Here is a 19,786-nt window from a genome sequence, read left to right on the forward strand (position 1 = left end):
ACCCGAGGTTTAGAAGGCTAAGTGTTTGTCCAAAGTTACACAACTGCGTTGAGTCAGGATCGAAACCTAATCCAGGTCTTCGATTAGCATTCTTAACAACCTGTACGGGAGTGCTGGATTTTGCTTATATACCCCCAGGACTCCTTTGATGGTGAATCAATAGCTTGAAGTGAGGCACTTCTCTGGCCAGAAAAAGAATGAAAACATGGGATCTTCTGTATTTGCATACTTATATCCTTGTGGTGATTTATTAATACTTTCGTTAGCTCTGTGCTGTATGAATTAATACTTTAGTCTCTGTTTGTAATACATCTCTTACCTTACGAAACTCTGAATCACTCACTGGTTCTATGAATGTTTTTTGAGCAATCAACATATGCTACCAGGTATTGTGTAGGTATCAGGGAAATGCGATGATCCCTGGCCTCAAAAAGATAGGCAGGCCAGTAGGGAAGAAAGGTCAGTGGACAACTTAATGCAACAAAATTTTGTAGGTGTTGTGAAGCCAAGATAAGTAGAAAGAATGAGGAGAATAAGAGTAGACAAAGGTGATGTACTAGCTGCTTCTAGCTTCTACCTTATGATATGACTGAGGCTCCTAAGATACAGAATTGATAAAGGCTCCAAGCTTCATTATCATGCCTGGTGAGGCACTGCTACGCAAGAAAGACCCCTGGGTGCATGGATGATCCTATAACTGGTTTTTTAAAGAAAGGGTACAATCTTTGTCTGCCATAAGCATCCACGTGAGTCTTCCTACTTAGGCTCCATCTCGAGGCTGAAGTATACAACTTCTTCGTAGTTTTCCCCAAGTCTCTATGGCTAGTATGTTACATTCTTCTAGATTGTATCTGCAAGCGAATTAGAGAATAAAGCTGACAGAAAGTTCGATCTTTCTGAGTGACAATGGTATAATTCATGGAATTGCTCTGTTTGATGGAGCCTTGATGTTGTGTGGCTTTGACACAAATTATTTCATTCATTCAACAAATATATTTATGCAGTGATAGTGTATATCAGGCACTGCTTAGACACCTGTGATATACCATGAGCAAAAGAGGTAACAACAACAAAAATTCTCTGACCTCATGTAGCTTGCATTCTAGTGAAAGGAAGATCAAAAATAAACAATAAATGTAATAAATAAGTACATACTGTTTTATGCTAGAAGGGGCTAGGACCAGAATAGGAAAGATTGCACTACAGGGGGTAGGCTGCAGGAGACATCCAAACAAAGACTGGAGCAGGTGATAGAAATACCATGTAGATATGTGATGAAGGGAAAGTGATTTCAAAGAGGGGGAAGAGCCACTGTGAAGACTCTAAAGTAGGAAGACACTGCCTATTTTGAGGAATAACATAAAGCCAGGGGGGTTGAAGTGGAATGTATGAGAGGGAAAATAGGAAGAGAGGAAGTCAGAGAGGTCCCAGAGGTCCAACCAGAGAGGGGGCCCTAAACCAATGAAAGGGCTTTAGCTTGTACTTTGAGTCAGATGAAAAGCTCTTAAAGAGTTTGACAAAGGAATACCATGATCTGACTTAAGTTTTAAAGCGATCTCTTTGCCTGCTCTGTTGCATATGGACTGGGAGCAGAGGGCAAGGGTGGCAGCAGGGAGCTGAATGAGAAGCTGCTGGAGTAACCCAGGTGAAAGTTCCTGAACACTCTGATCCGCATGACAGGAATGGAGCTGGAGATAAGGGTTGTGATTCTGAATTCATTTTGAAGGTAGAGCCAATAGGGTTTTATTATGGCTTATATTTGGGGTGTGAGAGAAAAAGAAGAGTCAAGGATGTCTTCAGAGTTTTTGGCCTGAGCAACTGGAAGAATGGAGTTGTCATTAATGGAGGTTTGCGGTGAATATCAGAAGCTTACTCTAGATAGGTTCAGTTTCAGAAGGCTGTTAGATATTTGCGTGGAGTTGTTTAGGGGAGAGGTCCAGGTGGGAGAGTCTGTGTCATTTAGGTCATATTTAAGGCTGTGAGAGTATTGAGACCACCTAGGGAATAAGTAGAGATAGAAACGAGGAAAGGGCCATGGACTGAGTCAGGGGTCGTGGAGAACAGCGAGAGGACTGAGAATGTTCCTCTAGTGTGGTAGGACAGCCATGAGGGTGTGGTGTCCTGGAAGTCACGTGAGGAAAATGTCCCAAGGAGGAGGGAGTGGTCAGGCGTCCACTGCTGCTAAGGGCTGAGTCCGGTGGTGAGCGCTCTGAGGTACTTAGCGATTTTGCCCAATGCAGGGTTTGATTAGTGGGTTGTAGGGACAGAGTGCTCCTCTGCGGGTTGAGCCTAGCCTGCCACCTAGCAGCCTGCGTCTCAACTGGCTTTGTTCTCTGCTTAAAGTATTTTCATTTTATGGGGAATATTATGTGCTATAGATACATTGATGGTATTCGTCAGTCTCCCAATATGTCTCTGGACATATTCATTATTAATAAGGTGAGCCCACTGAATGCTTGAAAATGTACTGTTTAATATTTTATTATGTATATGTAAAAATGTGGACATAAAAAGGAGCTAAAAATACTCCCAATACTCAGCACACTAAATTAATATTTATCAAAGTATTTCCACAGATAACTATGGTAGAGTTGCCTGAGGGTTTTTGTAAGCTTGCAGATTCCTAAGTCTACATTCCAGACAGCCCCCCCCCCCCCCAGGTTTAACAAGCTCCACAGATCACTTTTGCACAATTAAATTGGAGAACTTTTGCCCTGAAAATCAGTGGTGTCCATTTCTAAAACCTCCACAGTCTGCCGTACAGAAATATTTTTAAAGTTTGGCTCCCAGTGTCTATATACATCATTTTCGTGTTTTACCTCATTGACATCTTTCAATATTCCTGAAGATTCTTCATATTGGTGTCTTCAGATGGCCACACGCAGTACCACGTTAACATACCAATTTTCCAGGTTTTCCTAAATAGTTGGATAAATTCCAGGTTTTAGCATTAATATGTGATGTGGTGCCAAACATTGTTACACAGGGAGTTACTTTCCCTTTCAAGGTCCCTTGTTGGCATATCTTCCCCACAGAGGGTGAGGTTGGTACAGAGGGACTGATCACTTCCATGACTTCCTGATTCATGACTTGACAGACTGCCCAAACGCAAGAAATCAGTAATTTGTCATTTCACTGCATCATCAGCAAGATACCTGTGCAACTTTTTTCTGAGTCCTGTGCCATTGTTGAGTTTTGTCATATTTATCACATCTTCCTATCTAATGGAAATGTGGTACGATTCTCTACTGGTTTTGATTTACATTTTTATAACTATCAATATGATTAACATTTTCTATCATTTCTGTTTCTTATCTGTTTATACCAGATGGACATTTATTCATTGGAGCTATCCCTACAGACTAGAGAAATAAGCATTTTCCTTCAAGTCAAATTATGAATATGTTCTCCATTATTTTATCATCTTTTTTTTGTCACTCTATTTTGCTAGATCTTAATTTTTTTGTGACTTGACTTAAAGCCACCTTGCTAAAGTTATTGTACCATATTACGCTAATCACATATGGCTCTTATTTAAGATAATAAAGTGGTTTCTGAATATTGATACAATCCTAGTTTCACATAAAGAACTCGATACAAAAATTAAGACTATTGGTTTTGCCAGACCTTTTTCTCTGAAGCTGTAATTTTTAGAAGTAACAATTGCTCGAATGATTAATTACACCTTTAGTTACACCAGTAGGGCCATAATTAACTGTTGGCACCTCCAGCAAAATGAACAAATAGCTAATGGTCTTGACCAATAATTCTTCCCTTTTCATCTATTTATAGGGAAAAATTTGAGGCTGAGGATTTGACCATTCATTTCAATATAGTGCATTCATTTATGCTTGTCTTCTTGTCATACATAATGGTGTATTAAACAGATTTTTCCGTAATTATGGGTATTAACTAAAATGCAGAATTAAAATTCCCCTCTGAGCTTGGTTTGGGCAGACGTGTAAAAACGTACGTGTTGTGTAGACACACCTATAACACTCTCACATGCTTTCTCCCTTAAAATAGCTTCTCTAGAGTCAATAGGGAATTTTTTACTTTAACATAAAAAGGTGATTTAAAAGAGAAAAATTGAATCTAACCTTTCTTCCCACTACTTAGAAGTGTTAGAAGGTAAAAAGGGTGGTGATAGATCCCAGTAAACCAGTGACCTTTGAGCAAGTATTGCCTTAAGCAAGATCCTCCAAAGACCTTGTTGAGGAAGTCATTCTCAGCAGTTGTCTAAGGACCAGTTGCACCAGAATTACCTGGGGCTATTGTGAACATGCATGTTATTCTATTAAGTCTATTAATTTCAAGGTTTACTGTTAATTCACATAAATTCGGTGTATGCTTTAAGATATGCGACACCTTGCTTATTGTGATTCTTCTTGAATGAGGGAACTGTATTTATTTTCCCAGGACTCAGTCACTTTTCCCCAATGTAACTAAAAGACAGGCTTATATGGTTGTGAATATATTCCATGCCTTCCAATATAAATATATTCATACACAGATTATTCTGTTATAGTCTGACTTTTTTATGAAAGAGAACCCTTTCTCCAGTGCAGCATCGTTGCAAGTCCCAAATGGAAGTGAGATAAAAACAGAATACTCTTGTTGAAGTAGAGCTAGGGGACCCAGAATGGCCAATCTGTTTGTTCACCCAAGTTGTCACTGCAGCCTGCCTGGGAGGAAATGAGGATTTTTAATATGGAGCTATGGTTCAGATGTAGGTATGGTTGTGTGTACATATGTGTGTATGGTTCAGATGTATGTTTTGATTTCCTGAAACTTGAGCACAAGTGAAAATTTTTTTCAATAGAATGCTTCAGACATTAAATCAGAAAGATTTATGAATGAGATATGACACTGGATAATGAGATGGTCAAAAGTAGTCACATAAATCTCTTTTGGATCTAAAATATTTATCTCAGACTCCAATTCTGAGGGTGTAGAAGACTGAGCAGATTTAGATACCCTGTAGTTACAAACACAGAAATGTTTAACATATAAAATCAGTATAATGAAATTTTTCAATACATTGGTGATATTTACAGATTGGTGATATTTTACAGAAATCTAGTTGTCAGAAATACTGAAGAAACTTAGAGCAGAAAGCTTATAAGCTGAACACCTAGAGACCTAGGAATGATTTTAGATTGAGAATTGGTCCCAAGCCCAAGGGGTTTTAACTAAAGGGACCAAGGTAGCCTTGGGCTCCTTAAACGAATTAAGCTTCCTGTTTAAAGCCTGGTTATTGGAAGGGTATCCCTTCTGTGAGATGAGAACTCAAAAAAACTCTTCCCATTAGCTGAAAAAAGAAATAAGGAAGTTTGTCTTAGTCTTGGGTTCTGATTTTTAAAAATCTCCTTTGAAAGAAATGAATGTGTTTCTGGCCTATGGATTTTTTTTTTTTTTAAGATTTTATTTATTTATTTGACAGAGAGAGACAGCCAGCGAGAGAGGGAACACAAGCAGGGGGAGTGGGAGAGGAAGAAGCAGGCTCATAGCAGAGGAGCCTGATGTGGGGCTCGATCCCATAACGCCGGGATCACGCCCTGAGCCGAAGGCAGACGCTTAACCGCTGTGCCACCCAGGTGCCCCTCTGGCCTATGGATTTGAAACTTAAGTGCATAATATTCAATGGTGTGAAAAATCCAAACCGAGAAATTAATGTAAAAGCAGTTTTGGGGACTGTTGAAATCCTAAGACTGCTTGGTAGAAGCAAACACAAAAGTCACTCCATTAGCAACACTTTATAATTCAGGCCTTATGACAGTGTGCTCAAAATAAAAAATTACAAATCTTGTGATTAACTTACCTATCATGAGAGAATCAGAAGACACAGTGAGCGCCAGAATTAATACTGCTGAAACTTCAGATAATAGGATGACAACTTGGAAAAGACCATAAAATAAGAATGTTTAAAATATATTAAAGCCAGAAAGAGGAAGGAACAAAGGAAGAGAAGGAGGGAGGGAAGAAGGAAGGAAGGATGGAAGGAAGGAAGGAAAAAGAAAAGATTATTCAGTAAAAAGGACCAGGTTGATCTGTCAAAGAACAAACAGAAAATCTAAACATAGAAACTAGAATCCTAAATCATCCTAAAGCTATTGTTTGTGTAACTATGCCATTTGCTTAAAATGTTAAAGGAAACTGAAGGAACATTGTTCATTTTCCACATTTCTCACCAACCACCATCTCTGTCCTCTCACTTCCTGTGTTGGTAACTCAAGCAGCATCCTCATTGTGCTTTAGAAACATTAAGAATGAAAAGAAGGCCACTGAGGTAAAGGATCACTTATCCTGTCTCTTCTCTCCCTGTCTGTTAGTCCTGTCCCCATACAACCCTCTTCCCCATGCCCCCCACCCTCCACCAATCAACCTCTTCACACCATTTAATTACAGTTATAAATCACTATACGGTATCCTAGTAACTAGAAATATAAGTTCTGATTTTAAAAATTGCTTAAATCTTTTTTCATTTTCTGTTTGTTCAAAGGGAAGATGTGTAATTCAAAATAAATCCTTCTCTAACCCTTCTCTAATTGCAAAGGGAATTTTTAAATTGATAAGGCATAAGTTAATAAGGCAATGGAAATTAGCAGAAGTTCTTGAATTTTCCTCCTAAAAAGAAAAGAAAACAAGATGAACAGGGCTTCGTGCATTCCAGAAACAGGCGAAATTACGCAATACATCCTCATCAAATCAACATGGTGCCAATAGATACTGCTAGAGAAGCTAGTCAAGTGTGTGAATTTGTTGGCAAAAAACACCTTAGAAGCAGGCCTAGAGCGTACTAGTGAGACAGAAGATGAATTCCCTCCAAGAAAGCCATCATTTCTACTCAGCCTGCCCCAGAGCGCCCTCGGGCCGAGAATGAATACAGCAGAGGCAATTACTGTCAGAAGCTATAAACCTCTCAACGGGTGCCGCTACTGGCCGAGAATTGTGATGCTGTGACGTTGGGGCCAGAGTCCTTAGGCAGTACATTCCAGGAGAACACAGCTCTTCCGTCTGTCCTCGGGTATTCACCAGGTGCACAGTTTTGGTATCTGGGTATCCCATCTGTTCATCAACGTATAATGTTTACATGCTGCTGTGTGTGTGCGCGCGCACAGATGAAATGAGAAACTCAACTTGTTTTTGTGGCTATAAACAATTCTGAGACTATGTGATCTGCCTAGGTTTTCATGTGGGTTGAAATTGTTTGTTTTTTAATTTCACAGTGTGTGGACAATATACGGTGTAATGGTTTAATGACTATAGTATTTGAAGAGAATTCCAAAGTTACTGTGCCACATATGATTAAGTAAGTGTAATAATCCTTTCCCTTACATTTTAATCAAGTGGAATTGGTAGAGAACATAAAGCCCTGCATAAAATATTGCTTCAGTAGGATTCTGCTTCATTTTTGTGAATATGTTTCTTGACCGTAATGCGATAATTCATGGTATGCTATTATAAATAATAAGACTATCGAAATGGTTTTTCAGCTTCATAGTTTATTGAGTCATAGCATAGAAAACTGTTTTTCATACTGTTACATACTCTTTCATTGAGGACAAAAGCCTATTGAGATTTTCAAGTTCAGTATAAAAAATTGTGACAGCCAGATGTGTCCAAGGTCAGAGGCTGGGTCAAAGCATGGCAGATTCTTTTGGCATCTTCCCAGTGGGTATGAATCAATCGTGTTACTCAGATTTGGGTGTAGAGATGTATTTGGATTTCGAAGACACTTGACATGAATCACTTGGCCTTCCCATGGTACTGTCTACCCACTGCCCATAAGTGGATTTGCCCAAGTCTGTCATCATGCTCTCTCTCTCTGTTTTGTTAACAAAAAAACACATCCTATAATTTAAGGTGGTCAATCGGGAAATGGGAGTTTTAAATGAGAAGTTATATCGGTAACTATGTGCCATTGCTCTCTCTATTAATGCTTTTGTCTCTACATACTTTTTTGATTATAAATTCCGAAATTGTTTCAGGACTATTTTGAAGCTGACCAAATTGTTCCCTGTTCTCATTTTTTTTTTTTTTTTTGGTTATTTGCAGTTCAAATTCCAAGAATAAAATCTATTTTTGAAAGCAGTCCTGTTATATCTTTTTTAAAAAGTTACATGAAACTAAGAAAAATATTTGTCTTCTCTGCATTTTTAATGTGGATTTTTTTTAAAGATCTGAACTGTTTGTGCTAAGGCAATAAATAACATTAATTTTCCTCTTCTGATAGGAAATTAGCGTACTTAAACCCATCCCAACAGCACAACCTTTAGAACTTACTGTCGTATCAGAGGAAGGCAGAGTACATTGTACTAGAGCCGTAATTACTGCAGGAAAACATAAACTGTGAAAGAATGATCATATTTTAAATTACTGGTCAAATTTAAAAACATTTTAGGTAGAATCATTTTAAGGCTCTAGGGCGAAGATTCCTTTAGCATTCAGTTTTTTGGTTTTTGAGTTAGTGTAATTTTTTTAGAACCACATTAGTTAAAAGTGTATGATGCTAAGATTAAGAGCAGGTGTGCAGTATTCAGTCAAAAGGTCCACATTGTGACTTAACTTTTAAATTCACATCATTGGGTTAGAGTTATTTTAATTTTCTACCTTGGGATTCTTATTTTAATATTTCACAAAACAGCATACGTTATAACCTATTATTCATTTTTAAAAGTAGTTTCTTGAAGGCAAGACAGCCATGAAAGTCCCAACCGCTTGAGAATGAGAATATGTAAGTTGGACACTGCGGCCAAGTCCTAGACCTAGGGCTCCTTCACATATGCTATACATACATTTTGTTGACTTTAAAAATGAATACAGATAAAAACTTTAGTTTTGTGCCTGACTGGTTTTGGCTGGCGCCCAAAGGCATCTTCTGTCCCATATGATGTCCGTTTGACTAGTGTCCGTGTCCAGCCTTCTATGTGTAACTGCCTCGCACATAGACCAAGACTTCCCTCTTTTGGGCGCACAGAGTGATGCTTGAATGAGTAGGCACTGCTCTCCTGCTAGGACAGAAACCTGAATCTCGGGCTGTAAAGATTTTCTGTTAGAGTCGCGCATGTTTTGATGCCCATCTATCCTATTCTAGACGTAATCCCAAGGCAGAGTAGAGTCTCATATATTTCTTCGTTCCACTTTTCCCTGCCTGACAGAGCCTGGTTTTCCTCAGCCAGAGGAAAGAGGCTAATTTTGCAGTCTCTGTTCCTTCTGATAGTTCCCTCTGTGGCCCTATTCTACCCTAAATCTGTATTGGGGCCTTCCTGCACATCTCCTTGGCCACATACCATTGGAAAAAAAAAAAAAAGACAACATTGTTTTTGATAGTTAAAAACTATCCTAATTGTGTCTTGTTACTGAGATGGCATCACTTTGCAAGCACTCACTTCCCTTTAAAACTTAATTATAATAGGTAATTTGGGTTTCATGTCTCAAGATGGCTTTTTTAAGTTCACCAAAAAGGAGTTGTTATTGTCACAGGGGGCTGAAGTAATACGTTATATCTCACTTGAGAGCCCCTTAGGAAATAAACACTGCGTTCAGTGTAATAAAAGAAAATTAAATAATTTTATCATATTTAATTTATTTTCTTAAAAGGAAAATGTAATCATAATTTTGAAGGACAGTGGTATAATTAGTTTTATTTTAATTTAATGTTGCCACAACATATTTTTTTCTTCCAGTGTTGTTGTTGTTGTTGTTGTTGTTTAAGTAAGCTCCACACCCGACGTGGGGCTAGAACTCACAACCCTGAGATGAAGAGTTGCATGCTCTACAAGCTGAACCAGCCAGGCACCTCATTTCTTCCAGTGTTTTGAGTAAAGTAATTAGAGTCAAAAGCTGCAAAGCTCAGAACTGTCAGAATGCAAAATTATGATATTTATTAGGTGAAAATACCCCTTTAAATGATGCTTCCATTTTAGGGTAGGGTAGGGAAAGGCTTACTTCCTTTTAATAATAGTTGACCTCATCTTTCTTAGAAAATAGAGATTTTTAATGGGAAAATGGTGGGGGAGAAAGTGATTACCTCAATCAGCTATCTTCTGGACAGACTGATTGATTCATGAAAGTTCTAAGGTCTTTCTCCTGATGAGAAAATTAAGAACCATAAGAGTAGTTGATTAAGGGTCACATAGGGGTGGAAAAAAGAGCCCCATGCCATTTTCAAGAATCTCAAAAGATGCGTTTGTGTATTTTCGAGATCAATAAAGTGGCTAAAACTAACGGGCCACCCTTAGTTCCTCAGCAGGGGTAAGCCGCTCATTTAAAATGCCCTTTCGAGCCTGCAAATGAAGTACTTTTGCCTGCACCAAGTATACGTTGGGGTGGGAAGTTTCCAAGAGCAAGCTAAGAAAGTTATTGATTCCTTTTTATTTGAAAGAAAATAAATATATAATTTAAAATCCCTCAAAGTGCTGAAGGGGCTAATTTAGGGCACTCACAACAGCGAGCTGATTCTAAGCAAGCGTTTGCTTTACTGAACATTCCTGGCCTTGCAGCATGTGCTTTCATCAAATGGTGAAATCCAGGACTTCACTGATGGCTTGTTCTGAGATACTGCAGTGGAGGTGAACAAGGGGTCTCAGAAGGGAATGCAAAAGCTCTGGGCAGTCCTAATGAAGGTGTGCATTTCTTTGAGCCCCACTTGGATTCAGCCCCTGCTCCCAGGCATCTTCTCTTACAAGCTTTGCCTCTTTGCTGGCCTCTTTTGCTCTTTTAAACAAATGTGCACCACTGGCTGAAGGCTCTGAGCACCGCCACAGATTGTGAGGGCCGCTGTGTGAACCTTCCTGCTAGTGTGCTCATCCACCTGGACGGGCTGCACAGGTGCCCGGGGAACCCAGGAGGGTAAAGGCGTAGCCAGATGGGAGGCTTTAGAGAATGAGAAAAAGCAGAACACTGCAGGGGGGCAGTGGTGGGTACTATTCATGGAGAATCTCATCCATTACTTTTTTTTTTTAATGAAGATATTTTTAATGCTACAAAATATGGCAAAATAATGAAGACATAACATTTCACACAATTTATGTGTTAAACTGTACTACTCATAAAATGGGTAGACTTAAATGCATTAATGAGCCAGAAAGAATGAAGTGAATTAAGCATTCAGTTCAAGAAGTTAGAAAAAGAATGACGAAATACACTGTAAGAAAGTGTGGGAAGAAAATAACAGACATGAATACATTAAAATATAGAAAAACAGTAGAATCAATCACAGAGCCAGTTCTAAGGGGAAAAATACCTAATAACATAACCTGTTGGTCAGTTTAGCTAAGAAAAAAAAAAGGGGGGTACAAATGCACAAAATTAGAAGTGAGGAAAAAAATAACCACAGATAGAGCCGTGGTATCTGTCTCCCTCTCTCCCTACCCATATGTGGGAAGAACATTGCCCATTACTTATTAAGCACACTTCTGATATGCTGATTAAAGGACATAAGCAATGCCCCTCCTAAATAGGGTATTTGGCTTCATTTCCCTAGTAAAACATGAATGAACTAGAGAGGGAAGGGAAGGATAGCAGAATGTGCCACCCCCAAAACATGCCACTTGGGCATATTGATTGAGTTGTAGGCACTTGAAAAACAGCAAATGCAGGGAGAAACTTTCTCTGGACTTCTCTTATTTGCCTAAAGACAGATCCTCCAAAAGGCACTCAGTTTTCATAAATCCCATCTCTGAGAATTTCATCAACCAGGGCGGATTGACAGTTATTGTAGGAGAGGAGACTAGACGTCAACCCCACACCTAGACAAACTGTCCCAAACTATCACACCTCCCATCTAGTCTCCTAAGAGCCCATTCATCTTTCCTAAAAATCATTTACTTTCCCCTAAGAGGCCTACCCCCCAGCCACCCCCCCCCCCCACCTTTTCCCTATTAAGATGGTATTTAAGCACTAATTCTAAGCCACCTCTGGAAGTTGCTTATTTTTCCCAGGGTATCTCCCATGTGTACATGAGGTATGCATGGTAATAAACTTCTGTTTGTTTTTTCTCTTGCTAATCTGTCTTTTATTACAAGAGTCTCAGCCAAGAACTCAGAAAGGTAGAGGGAAAATTATTTTTCTTCCCCTACAGAAGGAATCCATAGAGTGAAATGAATTATTCTTACCTTCTCCACAATTAATTCTGACCTTCCTAAATCATAAGGATGTGGTTGATGTTTTTATAGCCCTGCCTTCTCGCATGTAATAGGTCATATAAGCATCTTTTATCAAATACAATGGGAAGCCCACATACAAGTTTGTGTTTTGGAATACTGAAATACTCAGTGGCTGAGAGGAAGCCAAGTCCCGGTTTTGTTCTTATGTTCCTGCTTTGTGTGTAGGTCTGATGCCCGTCTTCATAAAGATGACACCGACATTTGCTTCAGTAAAACACTCAACTCCTGCAAAGTGCCACAGATCCGCTACGCCAGCGTGGAGCGCCTCCTGGAGCGGCTGACAGACTTGCGGTTTCTTAGTATCGATTTCCTCAACACCTTTCTGCACACCTATCGTATTTTCACAACGGCAGCTGTGGTGCTGGCGAAACTTTCCGACATATACAAGAGGCCTTTTACCTCCATCCCTGTCAGGTAGGCCCCGGACTTGCCTGTCCTGGAAGTTGGCCCCCTCGGTCCCTGGGTCCCCATGCAGACATTCTGCAGAGCCGCTCCTACAGGATTGGCTCACCTGGGAACTTACACGCGCTGCCTGTAGAACGGGGGGGTAGACGTCTCCACAGAAAACATTGAGAACCCTAGAGTCCCCAAGTCATCTTTGCTTGCTCCATGATTATTTGGAAGCTAACTGTATTGTTGTAGGCTCTCCTAGTTTTTTTTTTTAAACTGTTGTGGTTTTCAAACTTTAACATGCATTAAGAATCACCCAGGGGTCTTGTTAAATTGCAGACTGTGATTTAACATGTCTGGAGTGGAGCCTGAGTTCTGCATTTCTAACAAGCGCCCCAGAGATACCAAAGCTACGGGTCTTTGGGCCACAGTTTATAAGCAAGGGATTAGACAAGGCCTAAAAAGTGTCTGTATTCCTTCAGCAAGTGTGCGGTATATAGGTAGCATTTAAATGAAGGAAATCCAGCAACGGAAGTACGATGATATTGTGGCCTTTTAACGTAGGGAGCATGTTCTGAATGATATCAGGGGAATCATCTTTACTTGGCTATCATCTGTTAATAGCTTCTGCTCTTATTTTTAGGTCATTAGAATTGTTTTTTGCCACCAGCCAGAACAACAGAGGTGAACATTTGGTGGATGGCAAATCCCCACGCCTGTGTCGCAAATTCTCTTCCCCGCCACCGCTGGCTATGTCTAGGACGTCCTCCCCAGTGAGGGCCAGAAAGCTGTCCTTGACGTCTCCGTTGAACTCAAGGATGGGAGCGCTGGACCTGACCACCTGCTCAGCGTCCAGCAGTCCCACCACCACCTACAGCCCTGCTGCCTCCCCACCGCCGCACACTGGCAAAATACCGTTGGATCTCAGCAGAGGCCTGCCTTCTCCAGAGCAAAGCCCGGGATCTGTAGAAGAGCCTATAGATAACCCCCGCGTGGATCTGTGTAACAAGCTAAAACGAAGTATTCAAAGAGGTATTATCCAGCTGCCATGCCCCGTGTTTGCTGGCTGCCTCCTCCCCCACCATTCCTTCTGGAACCCTAGATCCCTTGCTTATAGCTTTCCTACTCCTGTGTAGAAAGTGGAATGGATACAACGGCTAGTTAGAAGAGGAAATGCCTGTAGGTCACTAGCCTGTGTGGAAAGAAAGGAGGGCAAAGTTAGCTGTCCTGGGGTCTTCTACAGTAAAAGGCTAATTGTAGTCAGCTGTGTATGGAACACAGCGTTATGTGAACGGTATTACTGGAAGGTTCTTCATGGAATTGGTTAAGGCTGATACTTTGTGTAGAGGTAGGAGGCACCCTCTTCTGGGAAAGTAGGCCTCAGAGCCTTCTCCTCCGGTGTCTGCCTTGAACACCCAGACTGTTTCCAGCCTCCCCTGCTAAGGATGACCCAGCCTGGAAGCATTCAGATGGCTTCTTCAGTTTCGTTACCAAGGTAGTGCTTCATATTACGACAGACATAGAGGGAGAAAAATAAAATTCAAGATAGTGTTCATTGTCCATGACAGCCAAAATGTTTTTTTTTTTTTTAAGGTGAATTAGGTATATTTTCCTGATTAAATTCTCTAATGACTTTCTATGGCACTTAGATTAAAATATATTTTCCCTCACAAGGCCTTCAGATACTATGAGATTTGGATCTTGTCTCTCTCTCCAACCCCTATTCCTATCATGCCTCCTCATATACTAGAATGCAGTCACAGGGATTTCCTTTTTGTGTCTCAGAAACAGCTCAGTCATTTCTGCCTCAGGGCCTTTGCACTAGTTCTTCCTCCTGCCTGGACGTGTAAGTTCCATAAGATCGGCAACATTGTCTACCTTGTTCATCGGTGTACTCTCAGTGCCTTGGCCAGTGCCTGGCAGGTAGTTAATTTTTGTTGAATGAATGAACGAAGCAAAACATTCAGTTAACTAACCAAGGTGTATTCTGTTACCTCACCTTTCACAGCTCGGTACAATGTATGGGTTAGAGGAGGTGACTTTTGTTGCTTTAATGTTTCTGTGGTAAAAATAAAAAAGGTTTCACAGCCAAATTAGAAATCAACTTTTTTTTTTTTGGCTGTATGATAACTGATTTATTTACTGATGACATAAAAGAAATTGGGTATTTAATCAAAGTGTCCAAATTTCAAGGAGGGTCACCCAGATGGAAGCATAGACCCTTGCTTCTTTAACTTCTTGAAACTTCTATATACTTCCTAGCTCAGATAATTTAAAAATAAGCTTCCTGAGTGAAGTACTTAATGGAATCTTAACTGGTTGGTTGTCATCATCAAAAGTAGCACCCTTTTAAACAAGAAATTCTTTAAATTGACAAGTTAGCAACTAAGGAGGAGGGAAGGAGGAAGGTAATTAAAAAGTCATTAGAACAACAAGCTTTAGTAGAATGATGGATTCTTCTCAGGCATAATGACAAGTTGACAAGTACTTTTGGGGTTTGCTCCAGCACCAGTGCCTGGGAACCTCTGTGGAGAGAGTGACTTAGGGATGCTTATCACAGACCTCCCCTCTGGCGCAGGGTGCCCTGGGAAGTACAGGAATCTCTCAGAATATGAGAAGGTCTGCTCCCTCCTTTAATTGGATTGCAATAAATAGGAGAGAAGTCTGGCGGTAAGTCTGGATTCTTGTGTGATTTTGAGTTAGGAGAGCTTTAGGAGTAAGCATGTCAGTGTCAGACATTCATGGCTTGGAGGTTGGTCTGAATACCGGTTCTAGAGGTCCTCAGTCAAGCTGCGCATTGCCCATCGTGGCTAATTCTTCCTCTTAACTTGTTACAGATTGTGACATTGCTCACCAAGTTCTCTCGTTCTGGTCTTCAACGCCCAAGCCCAGATGTTTTCCCTGCTATTTAGGATGCAGGTGTGGTCACTGGTAGGAATCAGTAGTTTTTTTGCCTGGATCAACTTAGACTCAGGGAGACCAAGATAAATGCGAAAGAACTGGCTTAAGCTCCAAAGGAAGGACATTGACCTAAGGCTGCTGGAGATTGGTGGTTGTAGATGTTGGACAGAGGTGCAGTCACTGTGGTCACAGCTAGTGGCCGCTGGAGAGCTCGCTGCCCAGAGGCGGCGTGGATCATTTATGACTGGTGGCCAAAGGTGGAGAAAACCTATGAATAATGGTATGGTTAAAAACATTAGCTTCCCAGAGACACCTGGGTGGCTCAGTTGGTTGAGTGTCTGGCTCTTGGTTTCTCAGCTCAGGTTGTGGTCGTGAGATCGATCCCTGTGTAACAGTCTGCTGCCCTCCCACCCTTCTCCCTCTGCACTCCCCCCTCTCCAGCCCAGCAGCTCGCATAAGCTCTCTCTCAAATCAGTCAATCGATCTTTCCAAAAAATTAGGTTCTCTGCCTCATTAGAAAAACAGTTGAGGGCTTAATGCCCCTATTTTCACTGGATTTCCCCCAAACAAATGATTTGGAGTTAGATTTTCAAGAATTAGTTTATCCACATGGTTCATGAGTTAGAAATGTCATTGTGCTGTTCCCGGTCATTGTTAAAGGCAGAGCTGTTTTCACTCTGGGTGATGGGGAAGTTCCAGGATTGTGTCACGTGGGGCCGACACTTGATGAAGCACTCTGGAGCCAACCTCTCCTCCAGAGATGGCAGCTCCTCTACCCTCTTTGTTTCTTAGTCACATCCCCTAATGTGCACCCCCTTGATTGCCCCCCAGTCCTTCCATGCCATTTCTTTTCTCCTGGCCACTTCGTTACATCCTTCTTTCTTATTTTTTTTCAAAATTTTATTTGAATTCCAGGTAGTTAACATACAGTGCAATATTGGTTTCAGGAATAGAATTCAGTGATTCATCACTTGCATACACCCTAACAAGGGCCCTCCTGAATGCCTGTCACCCATCTAGCCCATCCCCCACCCACCTCTCTCCATCAACCCTCAGTTTGTTCTCTGTCGTTAAGAGTCTCTTGTGGTTTGTTTCCCTCTCTCTTTTTCCCCCCTCCCATATGTTCATCTGTTTTGTTTCTTAAATTCCACGTATGAGTGAAATCATATGGTATTTTTCTCTGACTGACTTATTTCACTAGCATAATACATCTAGCTTCACCTACATCATTGCAAATGAAAGATTTCATTCTTTTTGATGGCTGAGTAATATTCCATTATATATTTTTTATATATATATATTATATATAATGGAATATATATATTATATATATATATATTTATAACCTCTTCTTTATCCATTCATCAGTTCATCAGTTGATGGACATTTGGGCTCTTTCTTTAGTGGTTTGGCTATTGTTGATAATGCTGCTGTAAACATTGGGGTGCATGTACCCCTTTGAATCTGTATTTTTGTATCCTTTGGGTAAATCTCTAGTAGTGCAATTGCTGGATTGGATGCTTCTATTTTTAACTTTTTGAGGAAACTCCGTACTATTTTCCAGAGTGGCTGCACCAGTTTGTATTCCCACCAACAGTGCAAGAGGGTTCCCCTTTCTCCACATCCTCACCAACATCTGTTGTCCTGTGTTGGTGAATTTAGCATGCTGACAGGTGTGAAGCGGTATCTCCTCATGGTTTTGATCTGTATTTCCCTGACGATGAGTGATGTTGAGCATCTTTTCATGGGTCTGCTAGCCATCTGGATGTCTTTTTTGGAGAAATGTCTCTTCATGTCTTCTGCCCATTTCTTAACTGGATTATTTGTTTTTTGGATGTTGAGTTTGATAAGTTCTGTATAGATTTTGTATACTAACCCTTATCAGATATGTCATTTGCAAATATCTTCTCCCATTCTGTAGACTACCTTTTTGTTTTGTTGATTGTTTCATTTGCTTTGCACAAGGTTTTATCTTGATGAAGTCCCAATAGTTCATTTTTGCTTTTGTTTTCCTCTGTTGACATGTCTAGTAAGAAGTTGCTACAGCCAAGGTCAAAGAGGTTGCTGCCTGTGTTCTCCTCTAGGATTTTAATGGTTTCCTGTCTCACATTTAGGTCTTTTATCCATTTTGAATTTATTTTTGTGTATGGTGTGACAAAGTGGTCCAATTTCATTCTTCTGCGTATTGCTGTCAAGTTTTCCCATCATTTGTTAAAGACACTGTCTTCTTTCCATTGGATATTCCTTCTTGCTGTGTTGAAGATTAGTTGACCATATAGTTGTGGGTCCCTTTCTGGGTTCTCTGTTCTGTTCCACTGATCCATATGTCTGTTTTTGTGACAGTACCATATTGCTTTGATGACTACAGCTTTGTAATATAGGTTGATATCTGGAATCATGATTCCTCCAGCTTTGCTTTTCTTTTTCAGGGTTGCTTTGTCCATTCAGGGTCTTTTGTGGTTCCATACAAATTTTAGAATTGTTTGTTCTAGCTCTGTGAAAAATACTGGTGGTATTTTGATAGGGATTGCATTAAAGGTGTAGATTGCTCTGGGTACTATAAACATTTTAACAATGTATGTTCTTCTAATCCATGAATACCAAATGTTTTTCCATTTCTTTGTGTTGTCTTCAATTTCTATCATAAGTGTTCTATAGTTCCCAGAGTATAGATCTTCTACCTGTTTGGTTAGGTTTATTCCTAGGTATCTTATGGTTTTTGGTGCAATTGCAAATGGGAGGGATTCCATGATTTATTTTTCTGTTGCTTCATTATTGGTGTATAGAATGAAACATTTCTGTACATTGATTTTCTTTTCTTTCTTTCTTTTTAATTAATTATTTATTTGCACAAGAGAGAGTGTGTGATGGGGGAGGGAGGGGCAGAGGGAAAGGAAGAGAATTTTTTAAAAAAATATTTTATTTCTTTATTTGGAGAATGTGAGCAGGGAGGGGGCAGAGAACCAGGGCGAGAGAGAGACTCCCAAGCAGACTCCACACTGAGCACATAGCCTGACCCGGGGCTCAATCCCACTACCCTGAGATCACAACCAGAGCCAAAATCAGAAGTTGCACACTTAACCAACTGAGCCACCCAGATACATTATTTTATATCCTGTGACTTTGCTGAATTCATGTATCAATTCTAGCAATTTTTTGGTGGAGTATTTGGGGTTTTCTACAGAGTATCATGCTGTCTGCAAATAGTGAAAGTTTGACTTTTTCCTTGCCGATTTGGATGCCTTTTCTTTCCTTTTGTTGTCTGATTGCTGATGCTAAGACTTCCAGTACTATGTTAAATAGTAATGGTGAGAGTGGACATCCCTGTCTTGTTCCTACTGTAGAGGAAAAAGCTCTCAGTTTTTGCCATTGTGGATGATACTAGCTGTGGGTCTTTCATATATGGCCTGAATGATGTTAAGGTGTGTTCCATCTATACCTACTTTGTTGAGGGTTTTTTTCAAGAATGGATGCTGTATTTTGTCAGACGCTTTTTCTGTGTCTATCGAGAGGATCATATGGTTCTTATCCTTTCTTTAATTAATGTGCTGTATCACTTTGATTTGTGAATATGGAACCACCCCTGCAACCCAGGAATAAATCCCACTTGATTGAAGTGAGTAATTCTTTTAATGTACTGTTGGATTCAATTTGCTAGTATCTCATTGAGAATTTTTGCATCCATGTTCATCATGGATATTGGCCTGTGATTCTCCTTTTTAGTGCGGTCTGTCTGATTTTGGAATCAAGGTAATGCTGGCCTCCTAGAATAAGTTTGGAGGTTTTCCTTCCATTTCTGTTTTTGGAACAGTTTGAGAAGAATAGGTATTAACTCTTTAAATGTCTGGTAGAATTCCTCTGAGAAGCCATTTGGCACTGGACTCTTGGTTGTTGGGAGATTTTTTATTATGATTCAATTTCTTCACTGGTTATGGGTCTGTTCGGGTTTTCTGTTTCTTCCTATTTCAGCTTTGGTAGTTTGTATGTCTCTAGGAGTTTGTTCATTTCTTCCAGATTGCCCTGTTTGCTGGCATATAATTTTTTATAATATTCCCTTATAATTGTTTGTATTTCTGTGGTGTTGTTTATGATCTCGCCTCTTTAATTCCTGATTTTATTTATTTGAGTCCTTTCTCTTTTCTTTTTGATAAGTCTGGGTAGCAGTTTATCAATTTTACTAATACTTTCGAAAAACCAGCTCTTAGTTTTGTTAATCTGTTCTGTTTTGTTTTGTTTTTTCCTTCGGTTCTGTCTCATTTATTTCTGCTCTAATCTTTATTATTTCCCTTCTTCTCCTGGCTTTAGGTTTTATTTGCTGTTCTTTT

General features: G+C 40.0%; 1 protein-coding gene across 3 annotated transcripts in view; it reads left to right on the forward strand.

The window, feature by feature from the left end:
- The window catches only part of RASGRF2 (Ras protein specific guanine nucleotide releasing factor 2), a 233,099-nt gene that overhangs the window by 115,119 nt on the left and 98,194 nt on the right, over nt 1-19,786 (forward strand). For all 3 annotated transcript variants that reach the window (XM_026498699.4, XM_048221198.2, XM_044384086.3), the window contains exons 13-15: nt 7,230-7,312; nt 12,336-12,584; nt 13,204-13,592. In XM_026498699.4, the coding sequence (XP_026354484.2) occupies nt 7,230-7,312; nt 12,336-12,584; nt 13,204-13,592 (721 nt within the window). The remainder of the gene's footprint in view (nt 1-7,229; nt 7,313-12,335; nt 12,585-13,203; nt 13,593-19,786) is intronic.

The sequence above is a fragment of the Ursus arctos genome, unplaced genomic scaffold (assembly GCF_023065955.2).
Source record: "Ursus arctos isolate Adak ecotype North America unplaced genomic scaffold, UrsArc2.0 scaffold_5, whole genome shotgun sequence".
NCBI lineage: Eukaryota > Metazoa > Chordata > Mammalia > Carnivora > Ursidae > Ursus > Ursus arctos.